At 54.6% G+C, this 26,828-nt stretch overlaps 7 protein-coding genes and 1 non-coding gene across 8 annotated transcripts; 4 read left to right on the top strand and 4 right to left on the bottom strand.

Annotated features, from left to right (window-relative positions):
• Positions 1–6,597: 6,597 nt before the first annotated feature.
• GGS23DRAFT_594099 (uncharacterized protein) lies at positions 6,598–7,373 on the top strand (the record flags this gene model as incomplete). The annotated part of the gene is made up of 2 exons (XM_051518111.1): positions 6,598–6,619; positions 6,763–7,373. 2 exons carry the CDS (start codon positions 6,598–6,600, stop codon positions 7,371–7,373), a joined length of 633 nt encoding a protein of 210 aa, XP_051374653.1.
• Positions 7,374–7,485: 112 nt separating this feature from the next.
• GGS23DRAFT_361454 (uncharacterized protein) lies at positions 7,486–8,519 on the bottom strand. Its single transcript, XM_051513245.1, has one exon. The coding sequence runs from the start codon at positions 8,087–8,089 to the stop codon at positions 7,640–7,642; it is 450 nt and encodes a 149-aa protein (XP_051374652.1). The 5' UTR covers positions 8,090–8,519; the 3' UTR covers positions 7,486–7,639.
• GGS23DRAFT_361503 (uncharacterized protein) lies at positions 8,489–10,115 on the bottom strand. Its single transcript, XM_051513246.1, has one exon. It carries the CDS (start codon positions 9,666–9,668, stop codon positions 8,889–8,891), a length of 780 nt encoding a protein of 259 aa, XP_051374651.1. The 5' UTR covers positions 9,669–10,115; the 3' UTR covers positions 8,489–8,888.
• Positions 10,116–13,303: 3,188 nt separating this feature from the next.
• Positions 13,304–16,735, bottom strand: GGS23DRAFT_603411 (Piwi-domain-containing protein; the record flags this gene model as incomplete). The annotated part of the gene is made up of 9 exons (XM_051519474.1): positions 13,304–13,611; positions 13,688–14,083; positions 14,114–14,154; positions 14,188–14,300; positions 14,337–14,831; positions 14,890–15,131; positions 15,182–16,362; positions 16,416–16,683; positions 16,717–16,735. 9 exons carry the CDS (start codon positions 16,733–16,735, stop codon positions 13,304–13,306), a joined length of 3,063 nt encoding a protein of 1,020 aa, XP_051374650.1.
• Positions 16,736–21,726: 4,991 nt separating this feature from the next.
• On the bottom strand, positions 21,727–22,950 carry GGS23DRAFT_554706 (cytidine deaminase-like protein). Its single transcript, XM_051515565.1, has 2 exons — positions 21,875–22,950; positions 21,727–21,817 (listed from the first exon to the last, which is right to left on the bottom strand). The coding sequence occupies exon 1, from the start codon at positions 22,820–22,822 to the stop codon at positions 22,292–22,294; it is 531 nt and encodes a 176-aa protein (XP_051374649.1). The 5' UTR covers positions 22,823–22,950; the 3' UTR covers positions 21,727–21,817; positions 21,875–22,291.
• On the top strand, positions 21,766–21,895 carry GGS23DRAFT_t30. The gene has a single exon. It is a non-coding gene; the product is annotated as a tRNA-Lys (tRNA).
• On the top strand, positions 22,951–24,539 carry GGS23DRAFT_554705 (DnaJ domain-containing protein). The gene is made up of 2 exons (XM_051515564.1): positions 22,951–23,390; positions 23,456–24,539. Exons 1-2 carry the CDS (start codon positions 23,255–23,257, stop codon positions 24,202–24,204), a joined length of 885 nt encoding a protein of 294 aa, XP_051374648.1. The 5' UTR covers positions 22,951–23,254; the 3' UTR covers positions 24,205–24,539.
• Positions 24,540–25,864, top strand: GGS23DRAFT_554703 (uncharacterized protein). The gene is made up of 3 exons (XM_051515563.1): positions 24,540–24,855; positions 24,923–25,667; positions 25,768–25,864. The coding sequence occupies exons 1-2, from the start codon at positions 24,731–24,733 to the stop codon at positions 25,500–25,502; spliced, it is 705 nt and encodes a 234-aa protein (XP_051374647.1). The 5' UTR covers positions 24,540–24,730; the 3' UTR covers positions 25,503–25,667; positions 25,768–25,864.
• The last annotated feature ends 964 nt before the right edge of the window (positions 25,865–26,828 follow it).

The following is a 26,828-nucleotide window of genomic DNA, read 5'->3' as shown; positions in this document are numbered from 1 at the left end:
TCCTTACCGAGAATCCTTCTTGAAGACTCTATTTAACGATCTTCGAGTCTAATAGGTAATATCAATACAATGCATGCAGTCACTATCTAGACATCTCGTTTCTACTTAAGCCCAGCACATTCAGTCACATCGAGCACGTCGAGGCTGGAGCGAACGTGCCACAAGGGGTATCTAGGAATTCCGGTGGTATTTTAGAAACCTTGCGGATTTACTTGGACTTCTTTTGATACAGGGGCCACAATATCATAGGTCCTAAGACGTTGCTGCCGGCTGGCGGCTTGCCTCAAGGGCCGGGCTGGGATCGTGGCCCCCTTTAAGACCCATAAGGGGGCGAGCACCTTCGGAAAGATACCCCTTTCAATGAGAGAAATCCCGCGTAAGACCCGCCGCGGTGAAAACCGTGTATGTTTGTGTGGCCTCGCAATTCGCTCTGGGATAGGAGGTCTTCTCGTTCAGGCATCAGTAACGGGCAGGGTATGCAATAGCGATACTACTATCTGCACAAGTTCCCACCCCGTTTCACGCCTTAATAGCAGGACTCTGTCGGAAATAACGTCCCTAATTAGCCACGATAGTTAAGCACGTTTCCCTCAGCGGCTGGCAGGGTCTTTAAGGCCCCTTGATGCCCATCCCACGATGGTCGCTAGAGGAGGAGAGGTCGTTAGACAACTGGTAAGTCGCGCGTCATCCAGGACGGAATTCCCATTAGCTCGAAAATAACTTGGTTCGTGAGAGCCACAAACAGGGCTGACAACGATGCAATAACAAATACCATTATTACAGTGGGCTTGGGTTGGGACGTTGAGGTCGCAAATTGATGCCCAACGTGCATGGGAATCGTCTGTACTAATAGGCGATGAGTCCGGGGATGATGATCCGATGGACTAGTCCGTAGGGGTTACAATCTCAGCACGAACTTCACGCCCCCATTCATCTCTCGTACACATCCCTCCCGTCCTCTCGGCTCTTGTCAACGTCTTTGTGGGGCTTCTGAGGATTGTGAGGATGAAGGCATTGACGGAACCCGTTCCCGTTTTGCTATGCCGAGGCGAGTCAATGAGCGTGTGGCATGGCTAGTCTCACCATGATAACCGTCTCACGGCCTTGGCCGACCGGCCAGCAAGAAAGGATATTTAATAAGACTCCAAGTAAAGGGTTTTTTTTTTTGGGAGAAGGGGGGGGGGGAGTCAACCACGCTGTCTCAGGGGTCGCATGGGCACACTGCTCCGGCAAGACTGGGTCGACGGCCGCTATCTAGAACTATCTAGGCACTAAAATTCAACACTGGATCGAATTCACCCAAATTGAAAATCTCTCCTCATCCGAAGGGAGGGAGTCGTTCGCAACTGACACTGCCTCCACACCCCCCTTTCGAACCGAGACCTTAGGAGAGGTGCCGGAAACACCGGACGTGGCCTTGTATCACTGGACAGACCCGGGGATAGACAGAAGATCTTTTTCACACTGAAATCGGCGAAGCAGGGGCTTCTACATGGCTACTAAAGGATCATAGGGTTTCACTACTTAGTATTAAAGCTTCCTTCTGTTCTGAGATTTCTTCGCCGGCGCGGTAATGCCAATCCCATGTTCAGCCACGAACGGAGCTTTGCGAGAAGGTTGGAAATCAGCCACCCTCCTCTTGGGCTTTCAGTTGTCTCCTAGGCTTCTAGGCCCTCTGTACCGTCTAAGTCTGTGCGAGGTAGGGTTACGAGAGGGGACGTTACGTGGCTTCGGCAGCGTAGTAGTAGAGATTTAGGTGATATGTGCCGAGCTTTGCAACGAAGGTTGTTGAGATGTAATCCGTGGTACTCTAGGGGATGGGCCTCCTGATCCGCCTGTCCGGCAGAAGTCGGCTTCGCTAACGTGCAGGCAAGGTAGAAAGAATCTGGCCAACTGCCGGCAAGCTCCCGTTTTGTTGAATCCGTGCCCCCATCTCGTATGCCTCTTTTCTTCATGTGCAGATGCCGGGGAGCATCGGTTCCGTTGCCAACATCAGAACGGACGACGTGTCGTACAGAATTGCTACATAGAAACGTAGGCTCGTTAGTGAAACACGTATGTTTCTCTGCAGCTGGTAGGGGGGGTCCCAGCGCGCGCAGAGTTCCATGCTACACGTATATGCAGAGTAGTCTGTGTGGTTGATCAGTACGTGATATAATAGTTGATGATATAATACCACCCAGCTGGTTCTTAAGTGTGGTACTGTGTCTCACCTCTGTGATGGGGCCTCCCAGAATACCATTCTTGCGTGCCTGTGATAACATATCCACCCTCGTTATCTGGTGAGGCTCTGCGTAGGTACGCATATCTACGAGTGTGGGGGAGTTGGACTCGCGGCACGGTAAGCGACAGCGAGCTAGAAGGCTTTGATAGATCTTGGTAAATGCTTACAAATAGTCCCAATTTAGGCAGTCTCTATCTCCGAGTAAATTCTTCTACGATCAACTCTCCCCTTACTATCGAAAGCCGCCACGGGTATCTGCTTCTTTCCTGGTCACGATGAGCTAGTCAACGAGGAAAATAACGACCATAACACGAGGGTCTGCCTCCTACCTATGCCGACGATGAAAGCGAGGGGGAAATTAGCGCAGGTTGCCGAATTGCCGCTAGCGTGTCGAATCCCTACGCAAATTTGAGGACTTGGAATACAACGTCATCTACTACGGCCATTCGATGGTCGAACGAGATCTAATCTTGGTAACCGCTCTCGCATCAGATGAGGACATAACGACATGGCACATATCATACCTTAGGCGTTGAAACGGGATACTCCATTGTGCCAGAGCACTACGTTGAATAGACACCGATTACTCGTCGAGAAGTAGAAAGAACCCGGGATCGTTCGAAGGCGAAATCGAGAAACCTAATACACGCGAGACGAAACGTAATTATTTGTCGCGACACATCGAGAAACATAGTCGCAGAGGTTTATTGAGACGCGTCGAGGGACTACTGCTGCTGGGGAGGACTAAATTGGTAGTCGTGTGTGAAATATAGACGATGTAACGATATTTCGTGCTCCGCTCCGGTAGTTTACTCCTGTACCAGCCAACTGCTTTCAACGGTTCCTTCACCAAATCCCATCCCCAACTAACATCGATCTTACCGACGCCGAGGACAAACCCCAAGTATCACGTCAGTAGCCGCGCCGTGGGCGGCTAGGGCCATGCGACGTGACCATATTAACGCTACTCTGGTTCGGGTCTAACGAGAAAAAAAAATTTCGTCGTCTTGCGCTGTGGAGTCGTTGGCGGCCCTATCCATGGTTCTGGCTTTCGCATAGACATAAAAGGCATTCAATTCGAGTATCACGTCTAGGGTGAGCAAGCCACCATCCATCAACCGGCTATGTGCGAGCGCTCGACGCGAGATTTCGATAGCTAACTATGTATTGTCAAGGTCACGATACCGATGCCGAGAGAGAGAGCCTGCGCTATTCAAAACCGCCGAATACGAGACCACATCCCAAAGAACAACCAGGATCGACAAGTCACAACTACCTCTCATCGTCTATGCGAACTATACGCCAGAGAAATGAATAGGTCGCTCGCTCACCGCGAACTTCGCAGCTGCAGGAGGAATCCCGCGTATTAAAACTCTCGAGAAAATATCGCTATCGGGGGGAATCGGCCAGGATGGAAGTATACCCGACAACCGGCTAGTAAGAGCACACTATCACCGACGTATTCGGCGAGCGGTGGTGGTTGAATCAATGGCTAATAAAGACTATGCTTCCCACCCGAAGAAATGCATCCTCTTTTGCGAATTCCTGGCTAGTATACAGCAGAAAGATTCGGGAACGAGATCCAGACGCGGAATACTGCGCTATCTAGCGCCTGGATACCCAGCTATGTCGACAACAGCTGGATCGAAGAATATCCTTTCCACGACCGCGAGACGACCTGACAAACAGACGAAGAAGTTAGATACTCATCCACCACGACACACTCCTGAGAAAATCAAGCGTCATGTATCCCCGGTTGCGAAAACACAATAACAGACTAGAGGGCTTGGAAAGCAATTCAGCTAAATGCCGTCAGGCAACTGAGAGATATAATATCCCTTGCCGAGCATACGGGCCGCGACGTGCGCGACAATTCCGAATCCACATTGCTGGTCCATTTACTTGTGTTGGATAACCCTGGTCATCACAATATCAACGGAAGCCATCGTGTGCGGCGCCACTTCGTTCTTCAGCCCCCCCCCCCCTAAAGAGCGGTGGCACAAACGGGTAGAGCCTCGGGCCGAGATTTGGCATAGCTTCATCTTATATTGCAGCGTTGCCGAGTCTGTGGGTAGGCAGGCCTCGGACGGTCCAAGAATGGTGATGAGCAGCAAGACGCGCACATACATCTACGGAGTCCCACTCCACCCTGACATGATGTGGCCTGTGTCGATATCGATTTCGACATCGACTAGGCCAGATACGAAATCGCAAGCGTCTAGAACTGCCTTGCGTCGCTGTAGCAGCAATGGTTTCCATGAGAGGCAGTTCGGCGGCCATTGTGCCGAATCCTTCCCCCTTATTATATAAATAAATACTCAGAGGACCAGCAAAATCTGTGAGCTGTTGCTCTCGGTTCGCTCGGACACGGACACGTACACATATGCATACCCCTGCTTCTTGGTGTTCATCGGAGAGTGCTATTAAAAGGACCTGGAGGCAACGAACAGGCATGCTTATCGTGTATATCCTGCCACAATTTCCACGCTGACCAATCCCTCCCCCTAATTGTCGACAAATATAGGGCGGCTCCTTGCCTGGTAGGGACGATATGTCACCAGCCGACGTTTGGTGTCTCCTCACCCCCTTCCAACCCATTATATGTAAGTATTATCGGGCTCCATATGGAAAAGCAAAGCGAATCTGAAACCTGGATGGCCTTTTCACAAACACAGATCATGAACGGGCCAGACAAGGATAACGAGGAGGCTGAGGCTAATCGAATTACTGCTACCCGCACGGGTAAGTAATACCAGGCCCTACGGTCAGACTCGACCCCGTGTAAGAAAATAGTAGCAGAGACAATGTGGGCATATCGGCTAAGATTACACGTCCGATTATACCCTGAGTTGTGGACAGAGAGAAGGTCACCTAGGCACAAGATCTTCGTGACGAGTCCTAGCGGTCAGGTAAGGACCATGGTAGTAAGAACCCGAGGCAGCAACTTATAACATGATACACGACCATCAGGCAATATAATATCACCTTTATTTTATAGGGGCATACACGCATAGCCTTTTCGCGAAGCTATCCCCCCTTGCTAGGATCTACTTCACTTAAAATCTGTAGTACGCAATAAAACCCGACCTGGTACACGCTATTCTAGGCTACTCCAACTGTACCCCGTAACTACGAAGGACGAAGGGTGACCAGCAGCCGTTAGACCCTCGTGAATGGAACTCACATAAGGGCAATAGAAGGGTCACAACGTTAGCAATACGGATATACGCGGAGGAAACAGAGGAAAAGAGGGGATGTCTATCGCCACGTACTCTCAGTGTTGACGGCACCTTGGTAAGCAAGCAATTCCCGAGAAGATCCCCAAAGCTAGTAATTGCAGGAACCGAGTTTCCCGGGGCATAAAGGCAATTGTTCAACTAGCCTCTTCGTCGAGGAATGGCCGGGACACCTTGGTGTTCCCATCGATTAGCAAATACGTAAGGGGCACCCATCGGTTACTATATCCTCTTTTCTTTTATTGCGCGGCCGTACCTCTCATCTCTGGGACTCTAGATGTATCATAGCACCGGGCCGGAAGGATAGGCAGTGTTACAATGAGCTCGTTAGGAGCTAGGGAGCAGGCCTTTCAGCGCGAACTGGTTCCCCTTAGGAATTAAGATACCTAGGTGAACGTTTCGGTGTGTTGGCGGGCAGACAATTTTAAGAAGTCGCAACACAGTGCTTTCGGTGGATGCTGATATGGTCCACCATGAACACCTAAACGCAATCTCGTTGTTGCTGTGACAAATAATTACAATATGATGTGCGATAGCGCGGGAAGAGGAGGAAGAGGAAGGCGATTTTGGGTATCATCGAGAGAGTCCCCGAGTACTTGAAATCACAACGCTACCAACGGTCGCCTCGAGGCAGTATAGGATCAGGTCGACGAGAGCCGGTCATATAGCCCAAAGAGTGGTTTACCGACACAAATTTGCTTCTTCTGATCAACTACGTCCTGAATGCGGTCAAGTTGTCGACTGTTGGTCGCCTTCACGAAGGGATGAACGATAAAGGGGATGGACAGACCTCATTAGGTAAATAACCCCCCGATACTTGCATAGATAGATAATTAAAGGGACTTGCAGCTAGGCGGACCTGTGTTAGTAAGCCGCACGCACTCTTACCTACGAAAGTGCCTTTCTTGTCTGCGATGCCACTACGTAGAGGTGCGGCTGCCTGCGAGAAGCTCTCGCCTTATCTACCTACGTCCACTCCGCCGCTCTCGGGCCAATTTCAAGCTCCACCAACCGCGCTGCCGCGTATCCTTTTTTTTTCCCTCCCTTTCCCTTCCCACGTAGACAGCCAACTCGACCGACCGCCCGATTCATCTCGAACCAGGTTGGGCCAGGTGTTCCGCCTGTGGTTCGCTCGTCATGGCCAGCAACCCCTACGAAGGTATGCGCCAGCTGTCTTCTCCCGCGACCGTCCCAGCTACACGCCAGCCAGCCAGCCCAGCTGTCTTGGCAGCGAGGCAGCGACGCCCACACCCGCACACACCTCCTCTGCGCTCTCTCAGCTAACTGCTCTCCGTCCCGCAGTCGAGCACAACATCAAGGCGCCGGCGCGCCCGCCGCACCGGCGACGGCCCGACATGGCGACTTTCACGTCGCACCTGCACCAGATCTCGCGGGACCCGCCCGCGGCGGCGGCGAGCGACCAGCGGCGGCGGGAGCCCGCGGGGCCGACGCCGGTCGACGCGGCGGCGCTGTTCCGGCTGGTGCAGGACCAGTTCGCGACGCTGGCGGCGGACGCGCCGACGGCGGAGAACCGGCGGTTCCTGGAGTCGCTGATCGGCGCGCTCGAGGCGGACGTGGGCGCGCCGCCGGACGCGATCCGCGGCGTCGGCCAGGCGTACCTCGACGAGCTCGAGCGCGTGCCCCGCCGCGCGCTCGAGCGCGCCGCCGCCGCCGACGACGCCTGCCCCATCTGCGCCGAGCGCTTCCTCGACGACCCCTACCCCCTCGTCGTCGAGCTGCCCTGCCACGGCGCCCACCGCTTCGACCTCGAGTGCGTCGGCCCCTGGCTCCAGAGCAAGGGCACCTGCCCCATGTGCCGCGCCGACCTCACCAAGAAGAAGACCGTCGAGGTCCCGAAACCGGCCGATGACGACGACGAGGACTTCGACGACGTGGACGGGCTGTACGGCTGATTACGGGCGGCGCTCGAGGCGGGGAGAAGGGTGAGGGGACAGGGAGAGACTAGATACCTATGGTCATACCTCGCGAAGAGTGCGATGACGAAAGAGATGCGTGCATGCGACCACGAAGATGCGATGGTGATTCATAGCACGGCGCAAGAATCTGCTGCGATACAATGTATAACTAGGGAATGTACAGCATCAGGTTTTCCTCCCTTTCACCAGCGCTAGATATCCGCCCGTCCCGCCTCGCCTCCAGACCGGCCGACGCACAGACGTCACATGGGCCTCCCCTTCTCAGGCGCGTCGCCGAAACCGCTGGCCTTCCTCTGCTTCTGCGGGCCGACAGGCTTGTCCTCGGCGTGGCCGCGCCCCGCCTCGGCGAATTCCTTGTTGGCGGGGCTCTCGTCGAGCGGGTTCCCGTCGCTCTCGGCCGCCGCGGCGCGCCGCTCCGTGTCCGGGTCCGTCTTGTGCGGGCCGTAGGCCGCGTCCCGCTTCGCCGCCACCTCGTCGTCCGTGCCGCTCTGCGTGTTCTCCCGCGACCTCGGCTTCAGCGACTCCCGGTCCATGTCGTCCTTGTACGGCGCTCGCGCTGCCGCGGACGGGCGCGTCGGCAGCGCGGCGGTCGTGGCCAGTAGTCGACGGCCTGCCGTCGGTTGCCGTAGGAGAGCTCTGGCGCCGGCGCGGGAAGCGGTGCGCAGAGTCGTAGCAGTCGTTATAGTCGGCATTTTCCCTCCCCCTTTCTCTCTCTCTTTCCTGTTTCCTGCAGGTATTCTCTCTTCTTCTTGTGGGCTGCTTCTTAGGATTCCCAACAATTGAGACCTTGGGTTGGCTTCAGTAAAAACAGTGGTACTTGGCCCTCAAGTCAGATGTTGGAGGGCTCGAAGACACCAGACGTAGCTGTTTACTGAGGTGGACATGCTCTCCATGATAGCGACTGGTGACGTCACGGAATCGCCTCGGCGGGCCATTGGTGCTCCTTAAGGTACCTAGGTACTTCGTTAGGGCAGACTTGCCGTTACGCTAGATTTACCTATGATACGTCATGTACTCGTGCTCAGTGCCTCAGGTATCGACAGGTAACAAAGTTACGCTACCGTCACGTAACCCGCGCGACGTTGATATCTAGCTCAGCATTGGCTCCGGCTCAGAAGGCTCACCATCAACCACATCAAATCGGCATTCAATTACCTACCTATATTTATCCCTCTCCCACGCGTACACAAATACCAATTGCCGTGCTTTTACCGACTTGCGATCCGCACTGCTTCGGCGTGAAGAGACTATGACAAAAGAAACGCCCACCCCGAAGGAACGACACCTGTATTGCCGGCTTTCGCATTCGTCCCATTAAAATCCGTACCTGGTGAGAGATGGCTCGCTTTCATTAAGGTCTACATATTTGGGTATAATTCGTAATATCGTCATCTTCGCCTACTACCTAGCTAGGGCCCTCCTCCAAAATTAACCCCCCGCCGCGCGCTCTCGCTCGTAGCCAGCAAGTCTCCCAGCAGAACGTCATGTTCCTTAGACGAGCAACGCAGCAGCGACCGCGAGACCCGCGGCCAACCTGCCGTCGGCCGTGAAGATGCCGCCAGCCTGTTGTAAGACGCTCGTCGTGACGGCGTCGGGGGCGGCCGTCACGGGTGCCTCGCCGTTGGTGGATGTGCTAGAGCTAGAGCGAGTGCTTGTGGTGGTGGTGCTGCTGCTGGAGGAAGTTGAGCTCGTCGATGTCGTCCTAATTCTCGTGCTGGTGATGGGGGTTTCGGCGTCGTCAAGTGATCGCGTGGTTGTTCTTGTCGTGCGGGTAGTCGTGCGTGTAGTCGTGCGGGTAGTCGTGCGGGTGGTTCTGCGGGTGGTCGTGCGGGTGCTCCCGTCACAGTTGTCGCCGAGCTTGCAGCATTTCCCATCACTGGTACACGTGCCGAAGTTCGGGCAGTAGTGAAGCCCATCCGAGCAACACGTGCCGTCGAAGGGCATACAGAGCTTTCCGCATGTCTTCTCGCCTACGGCGCACGTGGCTGGCCCGACGTTTCCGCCGCTGCACACTTTACCCAAGGGGCAGCAAGCACCGGGGATGCAGTAGTAGCCGGTCAGACAGTACTCGCTCGAACCGTCCTTGCAGCACACGCCGTTGAGAGGCATGCAGCCGCTCTCGCACCGGACCTTGCCCGCCGCACACGTCGCCGCGAATATGTTGACTAGGTTGGACGTCTGGGCAAAGCCTTGAGGCAGGCCCTCCCGCGCCAGCGGTGCCGTGGCCATAGCGGCCGGCACGCCGAGCAGGAGAAGAATCGGGACACGCATCGTGCTTAGGGGATGCTCGAGATGAATCGGCAAGCTTGGTAGTGGACCACAAAAAGGCCCTTGATGAGCTAGATTCGCGGTGTGAGGTTAAGCCGGGGATGTGCCCCTGAAGAAAAGTCCTATGCACGCATCTCACGGAGGCCTCTCCCCTTTTATCATAAACCCATCTACCTAGGCTCGCCTTATTAAAAGCCTTGAGAGACGCGGTAGTTCGCTGAGCGGGCCGGGAAGGGCTGAAAAGCCAACAGCCCAACCTAGTTGGCAGGCCACAGCTAGCTGCAGAGACGGGGTGACGATGTATACCTGCCCATTCGTCGCCATGGTGCTGGGACCTCGAGTATGATCGTATTCCTCGTACTGGCGGCCTTGGTAGGCGCACGGGAACTCGGACGAATTCCCACCCGTATGACTGTCCCGATGATCAACGTAGTGGGCTCTATACCTCGTCTCCAGAAGTCCTCAAGTGGGACATCCTATTCGCGGTCAGAAAGATCCCATCACTAGCCTTGGTTAGTCTTGTGTCCAACCTACTTGGCATCAATGTAGGTAACTCTTCTGTTTTTAATTTCGGTGTTGTGAAGCCCCCTGCCTACAGCCTATTGTGTGGCAAGCCCATGGATGATCAGTGCCCCCGTCGGAACGAGAGAGGATGGTCCCACTGCTGCAAGTGAGCATGTAGGTAGGTGCACTCATCACATCCATCTTCCTGGGAAAAAAGGCCCCCAACGCATGGCGCCGCAAGTAAAAGTAGTAGGTATGCGGTGTACAGCCGCTACCACCCCGATGTGGTTCTTGCTTAGTGAAGCCTCTGCGTAAGGCTATAGAGAGAGAGTTACCGAGATGGGGAGATCAAGCAACTTCGCCCCTAGACCAGGTGGACCTGGGCATGGGAGTCTTATCCAAGTTAATAGGTAGGTAGGTAAGTCATAACAGCCCAGAAGCTGATATACCCATGGAGAGGGTTATTCTGTTTCCGGGCATAGTCACACCTCCCGGGACGCCACCGCCAATGTCCATCGTCCGTCGAGATATCAAAGGGGGTCAGCCAGCCCTACTAACGGGACAGGGGAGCGCGTTGGGCTCGTACAGCCGCATGGGAGGACCCCTGGTCGAAACAGAAGTCCATTCCTACTGCCAAGACCCGGCTGAAGGCAGCGCAGATCGGATGGCCTTGCTCTAGTTAGGCTCCGTCCCAAGAAGAGCTCCATCGGGGGTCCACTTGTCCACCAGTAGAGCGAGTACCGCTAACAGGGCGTTCTTCCCCGCCTAAAGGTACGAGTCCGGGGCGCAGCGCAACCTCGCGGCTCTGGACAGCCACAATGCTTATTAACGTCTGGCACGGGAACCGAGGAGCCAAGAAGGACCCGAAGAAAGGACGCACATATTGGAGAGCTGGCAAGCTTGTTGGCTAGCTGCAGACATACCTACCTAGTCATCATGCGACGATGTAACCCGACTACCACGTCGTGAACCGAGAATGACAACGCGCGCCTCTAGAAATCAAGGCAGTTTCGAAGGCGCCCCAGGACCCGGGATAGCTTTCGGATGGCCCTATTCTATCTACATCGGAAGCGTATTGTCGTAGCTTGGTGTGGAAACTCGTCTGGAGCGGGCAACGCGGGGTAAGCTGTGAATACGCCGTCAAGCCCCGGCATTCGCGTTGTCCACTGCGGTTAGGTCGTGCTCGCAGGCCTACTACTACCTAGCTCTTAGTCGATGCTGGCTTCGGTGAAGAATTAAGATGCCGCAGTTTGCGGGGTGAATTGTACCTAGGATGCCGGGCCTCCTAGCAGAGAATGTCTCTTCTCCCCCAAAGGACTCTCGGCATAAGCCTGTGTGTTTCCCAAACGCCCGGACGGCGATCCTAAAGCCCGCCATCGGAAGAGAAAACACACCCAGTCCTAGACTACCCAGTCTAAGCCACCCGCGAAGCTCCAATATACCCCAGGCTATGACCACACCACGAATCCCCCAGTCTCGCTGTTCCGTGGAGTGCTCCAACAGGAGCCCTTCGACTCCATAGGTAGCTAGGTAGACTCTTAGATTAACACACACACACTCTGTCTCTCTGCAAAGACAGGGAAGATAACGTCGCCACGCCACACAACTACACCAATACACTGTCTCTGCGGACACTGCCCCGTCATAAATACCCCGAAGTCGAGCACCGCACCCCCGTCCTCCCAGCACCTTCTCGCTCAGCTAATCACTCCCCTTCGCACGCCTCGACACCTGCCTGGCGCATCTGTGCGACCTAGGAGACGAGCCGGCATCTCGTCCGGTGCGCCACGCCCGCCCGGCGGCGAAGAGGGGGGATCCCTCGCCGTCCCCTTCCCCCTTCCCGACACCGTCTGCGCTCCCCCCCTTCAGACCCTAGGTCCCGCGTCCCCGGAACCGGCCGCGAGAGAAAGCGGGTAGGGACTGGCTGTCTGCGCTGAGACGGGACAGGGCGGACGGGCACGTATTCCCGCTTCCCCAGCCCCAGCCCCAACCCCAGATCCTCCTCCCCCTCCTCCCTCTTCCCCGCTTCCGGTCCCGCTCCGCGCAACCTTCCCGAAGCGGCAACTCGCTACCCCTAACGTCCTCCAGACGTACTCCGGCTCCGCGCATAGTAGCCCATCTTTTCACTTCGCCATAACATCCTCTCTCGCGCGCGTGCGTTTTCCCCTCCCTCTCCCCCCCTTTCGACCCTCACGCATCACCTTCCTCCCCCCCCCCCCCTTCGCCCTACCCCCAATTCCCTCCCCCAAGCCCCTTTAACCCTAATGTTCTCGAACCCCTTGCGAAACGACGAGAAAGAGAGAAAAAAAAAAGCAAGGCAGACAGACAGACGGGCGGGCAGGCAGGCGCTCGACGTAGCTACCTGCGCGCGCGGGGATAACTCTGCAATACCTAAGACGAGCACTGGGGGTCCGGGGCGTGCCCAGTCGTAGTTGGGCTTCAGCGCGGCGGCGGAGGGCGCCGGTGCGTCGCACCCCGATGCGCCACGACGTTGGGGAAGAAGTAGGGTGGTCACGCGTGCGTGCGTGTTACATATACTCCGACTGGCTGGCCGGCGTCCTTGTCCTCCAGAGACATTTAGATATACATATATATATATGACACCTACCCCTCTTCTTGCCAACCCTTCGGAAAGGCAACCTCGGGTCTCGTCGACTAGGCTCTCTCGCCAATGCTACCACATACCGTAGCAAATCGATAGACCATATGGTAAGAGAGTCGTCACAGAGAGCAGCTCGACCCGTGCGTGGGCTGGTGCTTCATTACTGGATGCTTTACTGTATTTTGTCATCGACTTAAATCTGTCTTTTACTTCCCTGTGATACAAGGTCGGCACTCCCCAGAAACTTGCTATAATATGTTAAAGCCATCGGCAACGAGCCACCAGAAAATTGGATAACATATAGCTTTCTCGCTTTCATCAAACCCTACGCCCCGCCCCACATAGACAATCCGATCACTAAGCCAATCATGCTTTTCCGCGGCCTGATGATACCACCAACGACCCGCGGGCCAAGCCCTCTCAGGATCCCCTTCATGAGGGACAAGAAGCGCACCCTAAAGATGAATGCCGAACAGCGATACGAAAAGCCTCTTTAAAGTGTCCGCCGACAAAGGCAGCGGGGAGCTACTGTCTAGATATAGTACATCGTATCCTTCAAGTTGTCGTGGATCTGGATCGGCGGCATCTGGGGCACATTCGAACTGGTGACCGACGCCGTGTCGGAGCGGTCGAAAAGGTCGGCCATGTAGACCCGTTGGCGGGTGCAGACGATATCGGAATAATATGCGGGAGGACAGATGCTGACTGCCTTGGTCGCCCGGCCGAACAGATAGCACATTTCGTGCGTCAGGGTCTCGAGACTATTAGCTGCCTGCACGCCGAGCATCGGGCGTAAAACCTCGTCCAGCAGCACAGTGTAGTGCGCGGGACGGGCGGTACCTGGATTCGGTTGGACAGGGGTAAGCGGGCAACCCGACGACAGAATTCGGGTATAGGAGAGGGGAGGATGGTTTACCTTGCAGCGCCTGGTGCGCAGTCAGGAAAAAGTCCCAGACGTTGGCCTGGGTGACCCCACGATCCACAACAGTACCACTCTTGATATTGCGCGATTTCGTCATATGGCTGGGGTCGGTGGGATAGAAGCGCGTCTGATGACGCTTCACGGAGACAAGCACCGAAATCTTCGGCTTCTGCTTCGGGGGGTATTTTTCATCGCATGCTGCCCGTATCCGAGGAAGTTCGATATCGATCACCTGCTGAAATTGCCCCTCCGAGACACCATCCCGGAAGATGATGATGTTCTGCGGCAATGCTTGGTTGTATTTTCTCCACAAGTCCAGGCGACTGGAAAAGGCCGACTTGAGCGTCTCGTCCAACATCTCAACCTTTCCCGCTTGGGCCCAAGATGCGGCTGGCCATTGGGCCAGGTCTCGGTCGATACTCGACACCATACCGACCAAACTCGGGAGACCTTCGACATTTCTTCCTAAGTTGGTTGGATGCGTGACATCGTACCCAACTACCATGGTCTTCCCCTCTTTGATGATGTTTAGGTCGTTCCCCAGTTTGTGGTTGGTGCCGCCCATCTTCAAGTTGACCTTGAGGGCAACATTTGCGAAGTATTGGGGCTGTTGCTTGGATATATTCGCCCGAAGCACACAGACCGTGTGATAGCCGAATTCTATATCGCCCAAGTACTTGACGGCGTTGTAGATTTCCGTGTCGGTCTTCTTTCCAGGAAGGACGACAAATACAAACTCGGGCCTGTTTATCCGTTCGAATTCCTTGAACCTCTGCCGAATTTCGTTGATCGGCGCGTTCCTTTTCACAGCTAGCCTCGCCTCAAGGCCGTTGAGCGGGGTCGGAGAGATGGCAATGCCCATATTATTGCGCATAAAAGTAATCCATTTTCCCACAGAGTCGACGACGCTCGCGTGGTTTGGTGGGGGCGCTCCCTCGAAGTCCACGTGAATCCAAGTCCACTTGGTAAGAAGCCGACCGGGCTTGACAACTCTGACATCCCTCATATTCCATCCGCCATCGATTGCGGTAATATTACGCTTCGCATTCCTACTGTCCAAGTAGGCGATACTAGGCGGGGGTAGCTCCCGGCCTCTTACCGTCAGGAGCTCTTTGCCGACGCTAACACCGAATTCGACCTGTACAGATCAGCAACACCGTCCGGGTCGACTTAACAGAGCACCGGGCGTCACTCACAAACTTTTCGTTCCCGCCGTCGAGGCCGAGGGTTTGGCGGCCGACAGTGGCAAGGGACTTGGCGTTGGCAAAAGGCGAGCGACATGCGGCTAGAATCATCTGAGCGGTCTCATCCGGTGTCGTTTTGCGCTTGAGAGCCTGCCCCGGGAGTATTTCTACCAACTCTGCCGGGTAGTATGAGGGCCTTGTGATCGAGCCAGTTTTTATCAGCGGCAGGTTGGGATCCGGGCGGAAGCCATATTCTATAGAACCGTCAGCACCAGCACCAACCCGAAGGGGCTGCGGCACGTACTCTTCTGATAATATTCCGCAACAGTGCAGTAGCTATCCGCCGTCAAGCCAGCGGGTGCTGGGGCCCTGAGGAAGAATGACACGTCTGACGGTCCGGCACCAGCCTGCTTCACTTTCGGCCTGTTCGGATTGGACCCGTCTTCGGGTAGGGCAACACCCTTGACAATAGCCTCGATAATTCGCTCTTTGGCTTGTTTGCCGCCGCCGGCCTTAGTCTTCTCAGCCAAGACCTTACAACGGCAACGAAGCCCCGTTAAGTACTTGGTTAGCGCCCTGGCATTTTGGTTGAGACCGTATTTTTTAATCACGTCGGCTGCCCTTCCCCAGGGCCGAAACACGCCGTGCGAGACATTGGCATTCAAAAGAATGCGACCAGTCGCCGGCCGTGCGCTTTGAAAATAGCCACGGATCACCGAGTTAAACTCCGGATAACCCAGTGACGATATTTCGGGATCCAGGTTCAACGGGAAATATCGACTTTTCCCCAGGGCGCTGACTTGGTTATTTTGCCTGGCCCAATGGCCAGTGATGACACTGATGGCATCGATAGCATCCGTAAACTTGGGGAACGCGGTATCCCCAGATGGATCGTTCATCGTCCTGATGTAGCTCATTAGCGCGTCGAGCCGCACGTCGTTCGGGCCGTTGAATTTGACCTCGTAGGTGTCATCTTTCCCTTCTTTTGTATACTGAACCCTGATGGTCTGGTCCTCTGGAAGCGGAAGCGGGCGTACAGAGATGACTTGGCTCTTGAATTCAGTGGCGCAGGGGGTCTTTGGGGTTATTCGCTCCAAGGCCATTTTGACGATGGAATGAAGCTTCATCCCCTTGGCCTCGAATTGCTTTCCCTTCGGCTGTTTCTTTCCCTTAGACCCCTTGCCCTCTTCCTTGGCGTCCCCGTCTTCCGTCTTGGGCACCCCCTTCCAATTTACTTCAATGGCATACTTGTAGAGAGTGGGCGCCTTGACGTCTAACGTGAAATAGTTTGCCCATAAGATTACTTCCGTACCCCTCGTACCATAAGCTGGTCGACAAGGCAAGTAATCTCCAACGGGTTGCTTTGCCCCCACCTTCTTTGCCGACAACTGGAGGGACGACATCTTGCTGGCTATGCCTAGATCTGTGAGGACCTTGTCTTCGAGCTGGGTGATCTTTTGGTCCGGCTGAGGAGCAGCATTTGGTCTACGGCTCTGTTAGCCTCGAGGTTCTCGTCAGCGCTAGAAAGCAATACTTACTTGAAGACTTCATCTTCGTCCCTGAACTGGCCTCCGCCAAACCCACCTCGGCCTCCCCGTCCGCCACGAAAGTCGCCTCGACCGCCACGGAAGTCGCCTCGACCGCCGCGGAAGTCACCACCGCCTCGGCCTCCGCGATAGTCACCACCACCACGACCACCACGATATTCGCCCCCTTGCCCGATGCCAGAAAATGTAGCTCCCCCTCCCCCGCGTCCGCCGCCACCGCGGGGGGCACCTCGTCCGCCGCCGCGATCACCGCCCCGTCCTCCACCACGGTCCCCCCGACCTCGGAAATTACCTCTGCCGCGATCTGCCATGCTGAGGCTAGTGTGGTAGGCGAGAAATGGCCAGTATGGAATCCGGCCGAGTGAGGTTGGTTAAATTGGATTTATAAGGAGCAGAAAACGAAGCTTGCAGTTTGGCCTCGTCAGGAGCGGCTATACATGTGCCAGCCAACGGAGACAATTCGGTATATAAAGGAAGACGGACAACTGATCATTCGATCGGTGACCAGAACGAGTTGAATGCTGGTAATAACTTAGGGTCTTGTCTGCGGATATATTAGCTCTCGCCAGTACTAACGAAAATATAGAATTATCGACGACAAATCCCAGTGTAACAAACTTCTGTTATATAGAGGGACAGCATATGTTGATGCGTCAAAGAGGTGTCAGATGGCCTTCAGAAGATAGAGATGGGCATGAAGGGAGTGATCGGGGGAGGGTGGTATGGGTTGAATCTCTTTGCGGGCAGCGTGCCTAGGCTATGGAATCGCCTTGGCGGGCTCCTTAAACAGCTCTAGAACAGAACAGGACCTGGTTGGACAACCAAGGCAGCCCGTGAGGATAGATGGCTCAGGTTTCTCACGAAACAAAGGAGACGGGCCAAAAGAGGGGAGAGGATACGGCGCCTGTGTGTACGAAGACCCTTGCCAGGCAATCCTCCCAGCATATACATATACTCTATGTATACAGAAGGCAGACGAGGTTATACCATGACACGAAAAAGAGAGAACAGTCCCGGTTCCGCCTCATGACCCGGTGCGGGCGGCCGATCGATCTCGCACTAGCGGCCGAAGGGACAAGGTGGACAACCGGCCCCTCAACATAAGAGAGGAGCGGTGGCTGCGGTAGGGGACGAAGGTCCTGAAGGGGTTGACGAAAGCCTTCACTTACCTGGAAAGACGAGTATGAGAGCAAAAGGAGAAGACACAGAGAGACACAGAGTGGAACAGATGTGCGTGGACAGGTATATAAAGGCAGTATGGAGGGGGGAAGGGGGTGGTCTGTCAGACAATGACGAAAAATGACCGTGTTCCCCGAAAGTTGGACGGGTGGTGGTCGGCGAGTGAGTGAGTGAGGAGGGAATTTGGGAAAAGCTGAGGCCTACCTTGAGGTACTAAGGTAGGTACTAGGCACTTGCTAGGTGCGTGTGAGGTAGTAGGGCTGCCCCTGCCACGCACCGGATAACTACATACTATACCTGGGCGGAGCGAGTCGAGGCATGCACATACGCATTACATATGCACCAAACGTGCATAGTACCTGCCAGTCGCCAGCCGCTAGCCAACGAGCCACGGGAAACAGGTAGCTTCGGTAAACAGGTAGCTTCGGTAAGCTGCTGTCCTCCAGCTACCTGTTCGCGCATATTCATGGCCCTTTCTTACTGCTGCCCAGCCAACGCCCAAGCCATGTTGCGCGAAGGTTATGTCCGTATACGGGTACCTACCCGAGTTCTCGGACTGCAGTGGCCGGCCTGGCCCTATGCGTATGCGCTTTTTATATATATTAAATGCTATACATGTATGTCTGTCCGCGGGCTGTTACGAGATATGTGTATTTACAATATGTAAACGCCATCCTCGTTGCAAATGAGTAATCGGTGTAGTGCAAAATGGACAATACCTATTATTGCAAGTGTTGTGCACATATCAGATATTCTCAGCTTACCTACATTCGGCACATCAGGTATGCGCCAATGTACCTACGCTGGTTATGTACCTACCTACCTAGGGTATCTAATGCATTGTTCCGTCTTCCCTCCTCGTGTCGAGTTATCTCTGCCTACCATCCTTCTTTCGTTCCTCTGCGGGATGTACGTATTATATGAGCGGTGTGGACATGGATCTGTGAGGTTTACCAGGGCCCAGATAAATTCGCTAGACCTTGGTATTCCACTGCCCGCATACGGTGTTTTATAGGATGTATGTAGACACTGTGCGTCGCAGGGTTGGGTGCCAAGGCATTTTCTTTTCTTTTCCTTCTCGCATTCCCCTACCGTGACTACGGACAGCTTCTTCCCCAAACGGGAACAATAAACGAGCTGGAATTTCATGAGCATTTCACACGAAGAGCACCTGCGTATGACCATAACACCGCTGCCATTCAGCACAATATATGAGGTAGGCATGCCTCACACTGTGTCTACCTTCGATTCCAGGTAGGTAGGTACCTCCTACCTTAGGTACGTCGCGATGTACATCAGTAATTCTTTGAAATCCTTGAGATATAGCATTCTCTCTCTCTCTCTCTCTCTCTCTCTCTCTCTCTCTCTACCAGTACCATTTATCAGCCCACATACGGCAATAGGCAACAAACGAACACGCGAGAGGGATTGACAGATTCTTCTAGGCATTCCTGCTTTAGCCGAAGTACTTGTGATACTATACTGGTCCCAGGTTGGCTCGTTCACAGACTACGTCGGGCGGCAGTGTATGTAGGCTAGGTATTGAGTGCTACGTGGGAGGCAGAGGGTGTAAGGCTCGCCAAGTCATGACAGAGAGGGGAGAACCAGAAGCCATTTCTCTTCTCCCACGTCGATGCCTCGACCAGGTCGCTACGGCCATTGGTTCAAGACCCCCCCCCTCCCTCGCCCCCTGTAGGATCAAACAGACGAGTCCATCCAGGGCCTCTGGGAATGAAGTACCTTCCCGCCACCGCTGTTGTTGGTCCACGCGTAGTCCTAGAGGTATGCCTGGATACGACAGGTCTCGTTCGGCAACCAAACCGGAGCAGCGCTCACCTGCTCGCAGCATGCCCGCATCGGTACCTAGGCACCCGGATATGTTGTTCAGACAAGCCTAGCAAGCTCTGGCAAAGACTCCCACAGGCTGGTAGGGTTTTCGTGTTTAACAAAAGACCTAACCCTACATTGACGAGAACCCAACCAGCGACTCTGTCCTCCCACTCTACATGTCGGCTGCATGCAATTTCGGTCCTTTGAGTCACAGCTGCTGCCATATTTTGGGTTTCTCAAAATCCAAGACAGCGCAGTGCACAGTTGCCTTCCATCATGAGAAAAATCGGCAAAAAGGACTTCGATCTTCCGACTGTGGTTGCGTAGCCGGGTTTTGCTCCGTGGCCGCCCCCCTTTAGGCGCAGGGTAGGACCAGAGGGAGGATTACCGACTCTATGACTCACAGAACAACACATACCTACCTACATGATTCCCTCCCCTCTCCTTGCTTTCTTGCTCACTTTGCCTCCATGGCCACCCCTAACCTGTCTGCTATGCTCTCAGCATCATGCACCCCGCACCTTAAGTCATCGTCCGGTTAAGTCTGGTCTAGCGTAGTCGTCCCATTGTCCTGACAAGTGGCAATGTCTTGGCAGTCTGCACCTATGGTGCACTGATAGGGGAGGGAGAGAGAGGGAGGGGGGAAGCAGGGGTCGTTAATCACACAGCCATTCTCCAGCAAATGAACTTTGAGCCTCATCGACCCCATTAGTCGGCTCCGTTGTGGCGAAGGCTTTCCTTACCTATGCATTATGCACGTCGGAGCCTAAGGAGAGACCGTGCCATCCCAATCTCTCCACACGGAGTGCCGGCGATCCGTGAGTTTGGTGGTTGCATAGGTAAGATAGCAGCATCTCGACCCAAGGATTCGCCGCTGGCGGGGAAGGAGGGTTGTAGTGAAGGGCTAAGAAGCCATCGGTCAACATGCCTTGGAACGCAGTTGATTCCGAATTAGGGGAGCTGACTGACGTGGAGACTCATCATCCGTCACCAGAGCCTGTGAAGCCGTGGCTATATCCAGAGCAGGCCGACAGGCAGCAACCTCGTCATCTCTGAATTGTAGGGTGTTAGTATTCAAAGCTAGAAAGTTTAGAATCCTATAATCATCTAAGCTTAGGATAGGTATGTTCTAGGATTCAAGGCCCCACGGCCTCAAACTTTAGGAACGGCTCGGCCCGCCGATTGCTTGTACATTGCAGCTTGTCCCCAGTGCGCATTCATAAGACGTTTCGGGTACTCAACTTACTTTACATCAGGCAAAACGTTACTAATCAGAAGTAGCTCAGGTAGTTTCGGCAACATAGGTATCATGCTGCCTAAGAGGATCAGACTAGTAGCCGGTAAACAGCGGCTACGATCTTACCGGTCGTCTTTCCATGGCATAAGAGGTATCGCCATCGTGATTCTGGTCCAGCTCTGGGCAAGATCGTTTGGGATCTGCCTCGCGATGGTGTTTCTCGATTAATCTCGTAAATCCATACATCTACCTCGTTTAGGTCTGATTTATAACGCTGATTCCACACGGCCCATTCTTAATAACCCGCCTCCTGTCTAACCCCCCATATCCGGACCAGATCCCGCCGCTGCATTCGAGCCCATGGCATCGCTTTAATAGTCTAGACGACTTCATACTACGAGTAGTTCTGCGAGCCTACTAGGGAGCATATGGATAACGCAGGGATGCGGGATCCCGCTGCCTCGTTTTTTCGACGGTATTTAGACGCATAGCTTAACCTCACGGTCACGAAGGTGTGCCACGTCGGCCTGCGGACATCCGTAGGAAGTTGGCGGCACTCGTGAAGTGCTCCTCGGTAGGGCGTGTCTTGCCGCGCACAGGCGGCTGAGGAGTCTGATTGAGAGTAAACACCGTCTAAAGGAGCAGAACAGCTGGGTTTCAATATGAGCAGAAAATCAGTGTTTTACAAACGCCTTGCCCATCGCCGTTTGAGTATCCATCGCGCAGGAGACCTCAAGTATCTAGGTATCTCACCTGTGCTCAGATGCTTACATGTTGCAATATGTCTTTCCTTAAACGATGCCGGAGCCTACAGGGAGGTAGGTAGGAAGGTATGTTCTCAGGCTCGACGGTAGGAGCGTACGTACATATCATATACCTACCTGGGCACTTCCCACCCATGAGGGATGTTGAATTGGGTAGGGCCGCGCCGTATCGTGAGGAAAGGGAGTGCAAGATGTCGATCATTAGTCAGCGTGACGACTGCCCGGCACAACTTCGGGGTCCAAAAATAATCTGTCCCTACATAGTTAAAAAAGCAGCCGTCGACCATCGGCGAAGAATCCCGGGTAGCTCAGTCTTCCGGTTCCAGTATAAGCCCGGTTAGCTCAATCGGTAGAGCGTGAGACTCTTAATCTCAAGGTTGCGGGTAAGTTCGCTATGAAATTCAGCCGCTTATCCGTTAGCCGGATACTAACGGTCGCAGGTTCGACCCCCGCATCGGGCTCAATTCCTGATGCCTCCCAGTCTACTGGGAGTTGCAACCCAAATTTTTTCGTCGTCTACCTCGCCCATTCTCTCTTTTTTCTTCTTGGTCTCTCTCTCTACTCTCCCCAACTCGTTTTTTTTGTTTCCCCCTCTCTATTCTAAGGTGCCTACCTAAATTCGACGAGGGATGGGAGCTACGTAACGTAGGTGGATACTTAGGTATGAATCATGTTATTTTGATCTGGTGAGTTTGATACTGTCGGGCAGCCTCTTCTGAATTGCCTAGGACTGGGAGCAAGCATTGCACCACCCATCTTTGCACAATACTCCTTATAAGCTCCGGGTCTTGGGGATTCCCATAGCTTCCACTACATCCGATAACAGGAAATAAGAGGAGATATTATGCACCTGGGAATTAGATGACGTTACTATGCCCTGCGGTTGCAACTTGTAGTATCTCCTTCTCGAGACCGCCGACGTGAACGACCTGAATGCCGGCCCCCTCCAACTTCCTCTTGCTAGAATTATCGCTAACAAATTTATCTGGTTCCTGCACGCCGACGTAGACCGCCTTGATCCTGTTCCCTATAGCTAATATCCTGTCCACGCATGGCTGATTCCCGCTCAGCCTCTGGGAGCACGGCTCCACCGTAGTGTAAAGTATGACCTCGCCCGGAAGCGCTTCGCTTAGATGGCTTGCCGCGACGCCGTACTTCTCTGCGAGCTTCTCAAAACAGCACTGTTCGGCATGTGTGTTTCCTGGAAGTTCCAACGTGTAGCCCGTAGCCAATACCGTATTCGTTGCCGTATCCACCACGACAGCTCCGACTCGGTAGTTGGTGGGCTTCGGCGGAGATTTGGTGGCCAAAGAGAGAGCCAATTTCATGTACGCCTGATGATCTCCCGCTTCTACGCCTTGGGCTTGCGGGGAATGGCGTTCCGTCATCTTCTAACCAAGCCTCTACTGAACGGAGCTTAGGGAGAGCTACAAGCTGAAGGATCGGAGGCAAAATTTTCTTCAATGGATCGAACAGGTCAAGGGGGTGGTGACTTCGACATGTAGGGAAGAGGTGTGTACCGACCTTAGGTAGGCATGGAGGTACTTGGCGCATGTACCTTCTCAACCCATCGTCACAATTCTGGGCGCCCCGCAATTGCGTACGTGCGATTAGATAACATTTATCGATAACATTGCTCTAAGTGATAAACGCGTCTCACGCGTCGTCTAGGGGAAGGTCTCTTGACCGTTATCATTTGCCTACCTGCCTAAGCTACCTACCTCAATAGTTCGACGCGCGCGCCATATACCATCCCGTGAAGGGACCAGAAAATATTCAATCTCTCCACAGCCTCGGTTGTCTTTTACGCCCTGGTCATCATGGTCGATTCAGAAGACTTGTTCGCGGGTGAACCGCCAATCATCGACCCGTACGAGGTCCTGGGCCTTGAACGCACGGCGAGCGAAGGCCAGATTAAGTCCGCCTATCGAAAGCTCGCTCTTAAAACCCACCCAGGTCAGTTTTCGGGGCGTTGAGTAGACAGACCACACTTCTTGATTCTCATCATCATCATTTCGTAGACAAAGTATCAGAGGACCAGAAACAAAATGCCCACCAACTCTTCCAGTCAATCGCCTTCGCATATGCTGTGCTCTCCGACCCGGCAAGACGCAAACGCTACGACGATACGGGGTCGACCTCGGAGTCCATTGTCGACTCCGACGGCTTTAGCTGGTCCGATTTCTACCGAAGCCAGTTCGATGCGACAACCCTTTCCCAAGCGGTCGAAGAATTTGCCAAAGAATACAAGGGCTCCGACGAAGAGAGGGACGACCTCCTAGCCGCCTATAGAGAGAGCAAGGGGAAGATGGACAGGATCTACGGTACGGTGATGCTCAGCGACGTCCAGGAGGATGACGAGCGATTTCGTTCCATCATCGACGACGCGATCGCCAAGAACGAGGTACCCGCGTTCAAGTCATACACGCACGAGAGCAAGAAATCGCGGGAAGGACGCGTCAAGAAGGCGCAGAAGGAGAGTGTCGAGGCCGAGGAACACGCAAAGGAGCTGGGAATACACGATAAACTCTTCGGGAATAAGACTAAAAAGGACGGGAAAGGCAAGAAGGGGTCGTCCGAAGATGATCTAGCAGCGCTTATTCGCAGCAGACAGCGAGATCGGGAAGACATGCTGGACAATCTGGCAGCTAAGTATGGCGCGACAACGAGCACGAAGAAGGGTAAGAAGCGTGCGAGTCCCTCGGAGGAACCCTCGGAGGAAGCCTTCCAGGCGGCCGCCGCGCGACTGAAGAAGGGCAGGAAGAAGTGAGGCTAGAAGGGCAGTCAGTATGTGTTCGTTCTACTTGGTATGGTTCGTCTTCTTCGGCGTATTGCGGTCGGTGTCGGGGAAGGTATCGGAGGCAAGGGCGATATCGATCAGGTCAGGTTAGGTCCGCATTGCATTCGGAAGATGGGTGCGCCCTTCGTTAGTATCAAACACAGGAGGTTAGATCATGACTGGGTGGAATGACGAAATGAAGAATGAACTCGCGAGAAGAACAGCATTATAGGAAGCTAATGTGTTGTCCGACTGCATCGATGAGCCCTTGGCGGCCATGCATCAAACGGGGATATAGCATAAATGAGGCACCGGATCCCTCGAGCTTTAGCGCGGTCGCGTCAGCCCCACGGACCCGGCCTCGACCTTTTATAACAGGTAGAGTAGGTGGCTAGTGTGCCTCTTCTCGTCGGTCCCGCTCAGGCCGGCTTCGTCGCTGTAAATAACACACGAGACGGCATTACGCGACGGCCCTGCAAACCTCGTCTAAGCAACGCCGGCACGCGACCAAAATGCGATGACAAGTGCTGGACCGCTCGAATACTACCCTGCTTATTGCTTCCACCTCTCTCCGACCATTAACAAGTGGTGCCCCCTGCGCGCCACGGACATCCACCGCCTAGAAGGCCGGCCTGGGTTTGAAGGTGGCCCTCCTTGCGAAGCCGGCGCTGTGCGCGAATGACAGAGGGCTAACGTATCGGCATGGGACAGGCGACAATGTCTTCTTCTTCCTGAATCACCCTATCCGATGGGTCCGAATCGTCGGGGTTGTCGTCGCGATCGATGACTTCTACGGGTGGCGGTACTACACGGTGGATGATAGCACCGGTGCATGCATCCAGTGCCGCGCGGATATCGTGAGACCAGCCAAGAGCGCGCCGGACGACGCGGGCGACGAAAAGAAGGCGGCGGCTCCGGCCTCCCTCTCGGAAGCAGCGTCGGGTATCGATGTAGGCATGGTGGTCGAGGTCAAGGGAGGCACGAGGCTCTTCAGGGACCAGATGGAGATTTCCGTCCATAAAATCCGGAGGCTCAGGTCCACGAGCCAGGAAGTTCAGTTCTGGGACAAGATTCGCCAGTTCCGGAGGGAGGTGCTCAGCCAACCTTGGGTGCTGGAGAGGAGAGAAGTCCGTCGCTGCAAGAAGCAGCATACGGCCGACGTAGACACGGAGGAGAAGAGGCAGAAGAAGAGGGTAGGAAACGGATACGCCGCGGCCAGGGACCCTCTCAGCCGACGGCAGCTTGACCAGAGAGAGGAGAAGCGAGTCCGCAGGAAAATCACATACTGAGGGCTAGCATGGCAAGATAACAACAGCTTATATACCTACCTATTGACAGGCCTCACGGATCTCTCGTGCTGGCGCCGATTCGTCGTGACCAACCGCCGCCGAGCCGACCGCCCTCGGGGAGGTCGTATACACATCTCTCGTACCATATCCGGCCGGGGAAAGCGTCTGTATGCATGTCAGTAAACGTGACAATACCGGCGACATCCATCTGATCCACACTACGCCGTCCTAGACCCAGACCACTGCAGAAGAGGGGATTGCGCACCACCCCCGTCTGCCCTCCCCATCTCAGCAACGTTGAGGGGGTATGCCTGGCCGGACTGGTGCGGGCATGTACAGTACTCTGCTGGGACAGTAGTAGGTTACCTGGTACCTAACCCAACGTAGTCGCTGGGAGGTGGTAGAGGTACCTCGAGGTAGGGGTGTGTCTATTCTCAGCAGCAAGAAAAGCGGGTCCCTCTGAGCCGTTATCCGGCCGCGAACCTCGAATAATATCTCAACGGCATCCATGTAAGTTGCGCCTCGCTCGACTTGCTCTCTCACCCTTTGCACGGCCCGGAAAGTCGGCTCTGAGCAGCGACAGGCACGGGTCGGCCGCGAGGGCGAGCGTACCCAAGTATCTCCCCTCGGCTGATAAGGGGGACGTGTCCCCTCCCCAGGCTTGGTTGAAATCCATTGTCCTTCGCTTTTCCCACCCTCGCCCACCACCTGTGTATTCTTCGCAACAATACCTCCCTTCTCCTCTCCACCTATTGCGAACCCTTCCTTGGACCTCGAGATTTCGATTCACCATTATACCGCATTCCCATCCCTTCTGGTTGTTCTTTTGATTGTCGAATTGTACGCTTAGCCCCTCCTGGCCATGATCTTCTAGAGCACCAGCTTCTCGTCGCAGGCCGTCTCCCCATTCCAGTCGTCGTTCTGGGCCCTCGTCTGTTCATGTTCGGCCCATAGGTAGGACCCTTCACCATCCGTCTCAGACAGTTCATTCCTCATGCTTGCCATTGTGCCCTATACGCTACACGCTGCTTGGTATCAACAGCCATGATCCAGCTTGTCGCCCGGCACGCGGATGCCATTCCTCCATGTCGTAACCACTGTCACTTGCTGCGTCGTCCGTGTCGGGATGGCCAAAGCTGCCCTCCCTACAAATGAATCGGAGTGCCCCTCCCTCCGATGTCTCTCTGGCCTGCCGTTTGCCCTGCTACTTCCACGCCATCATGAGCTTTATGGTTATCCATGACTCCCAGTGGAAACCATTCTACCGATTATTGTTCGTGGTCGGGCACTAGCTACTCGGGACCGTTTAACTCGGCCTTGTAACCG

This window comes from Durotheca rogersii (assembly GCF_024521655.1).
Source record: "Durotheca rogersii strain YMJ 92031201 chromosome Unknown GGS23scaffold_4, whole genome shotgun sequence".
Taxonomy (NCBI): Eukaryota; Fungi; Ascomycota; class Sordariomycetes; order Xylariales; family Xylariaceae; genus Durotheca; species Durotheca rogersii.
Note: the sequence above shows the minus strand (reverse complement) of the source record. Positions and strands in the feature narration are given on the sequence as shown.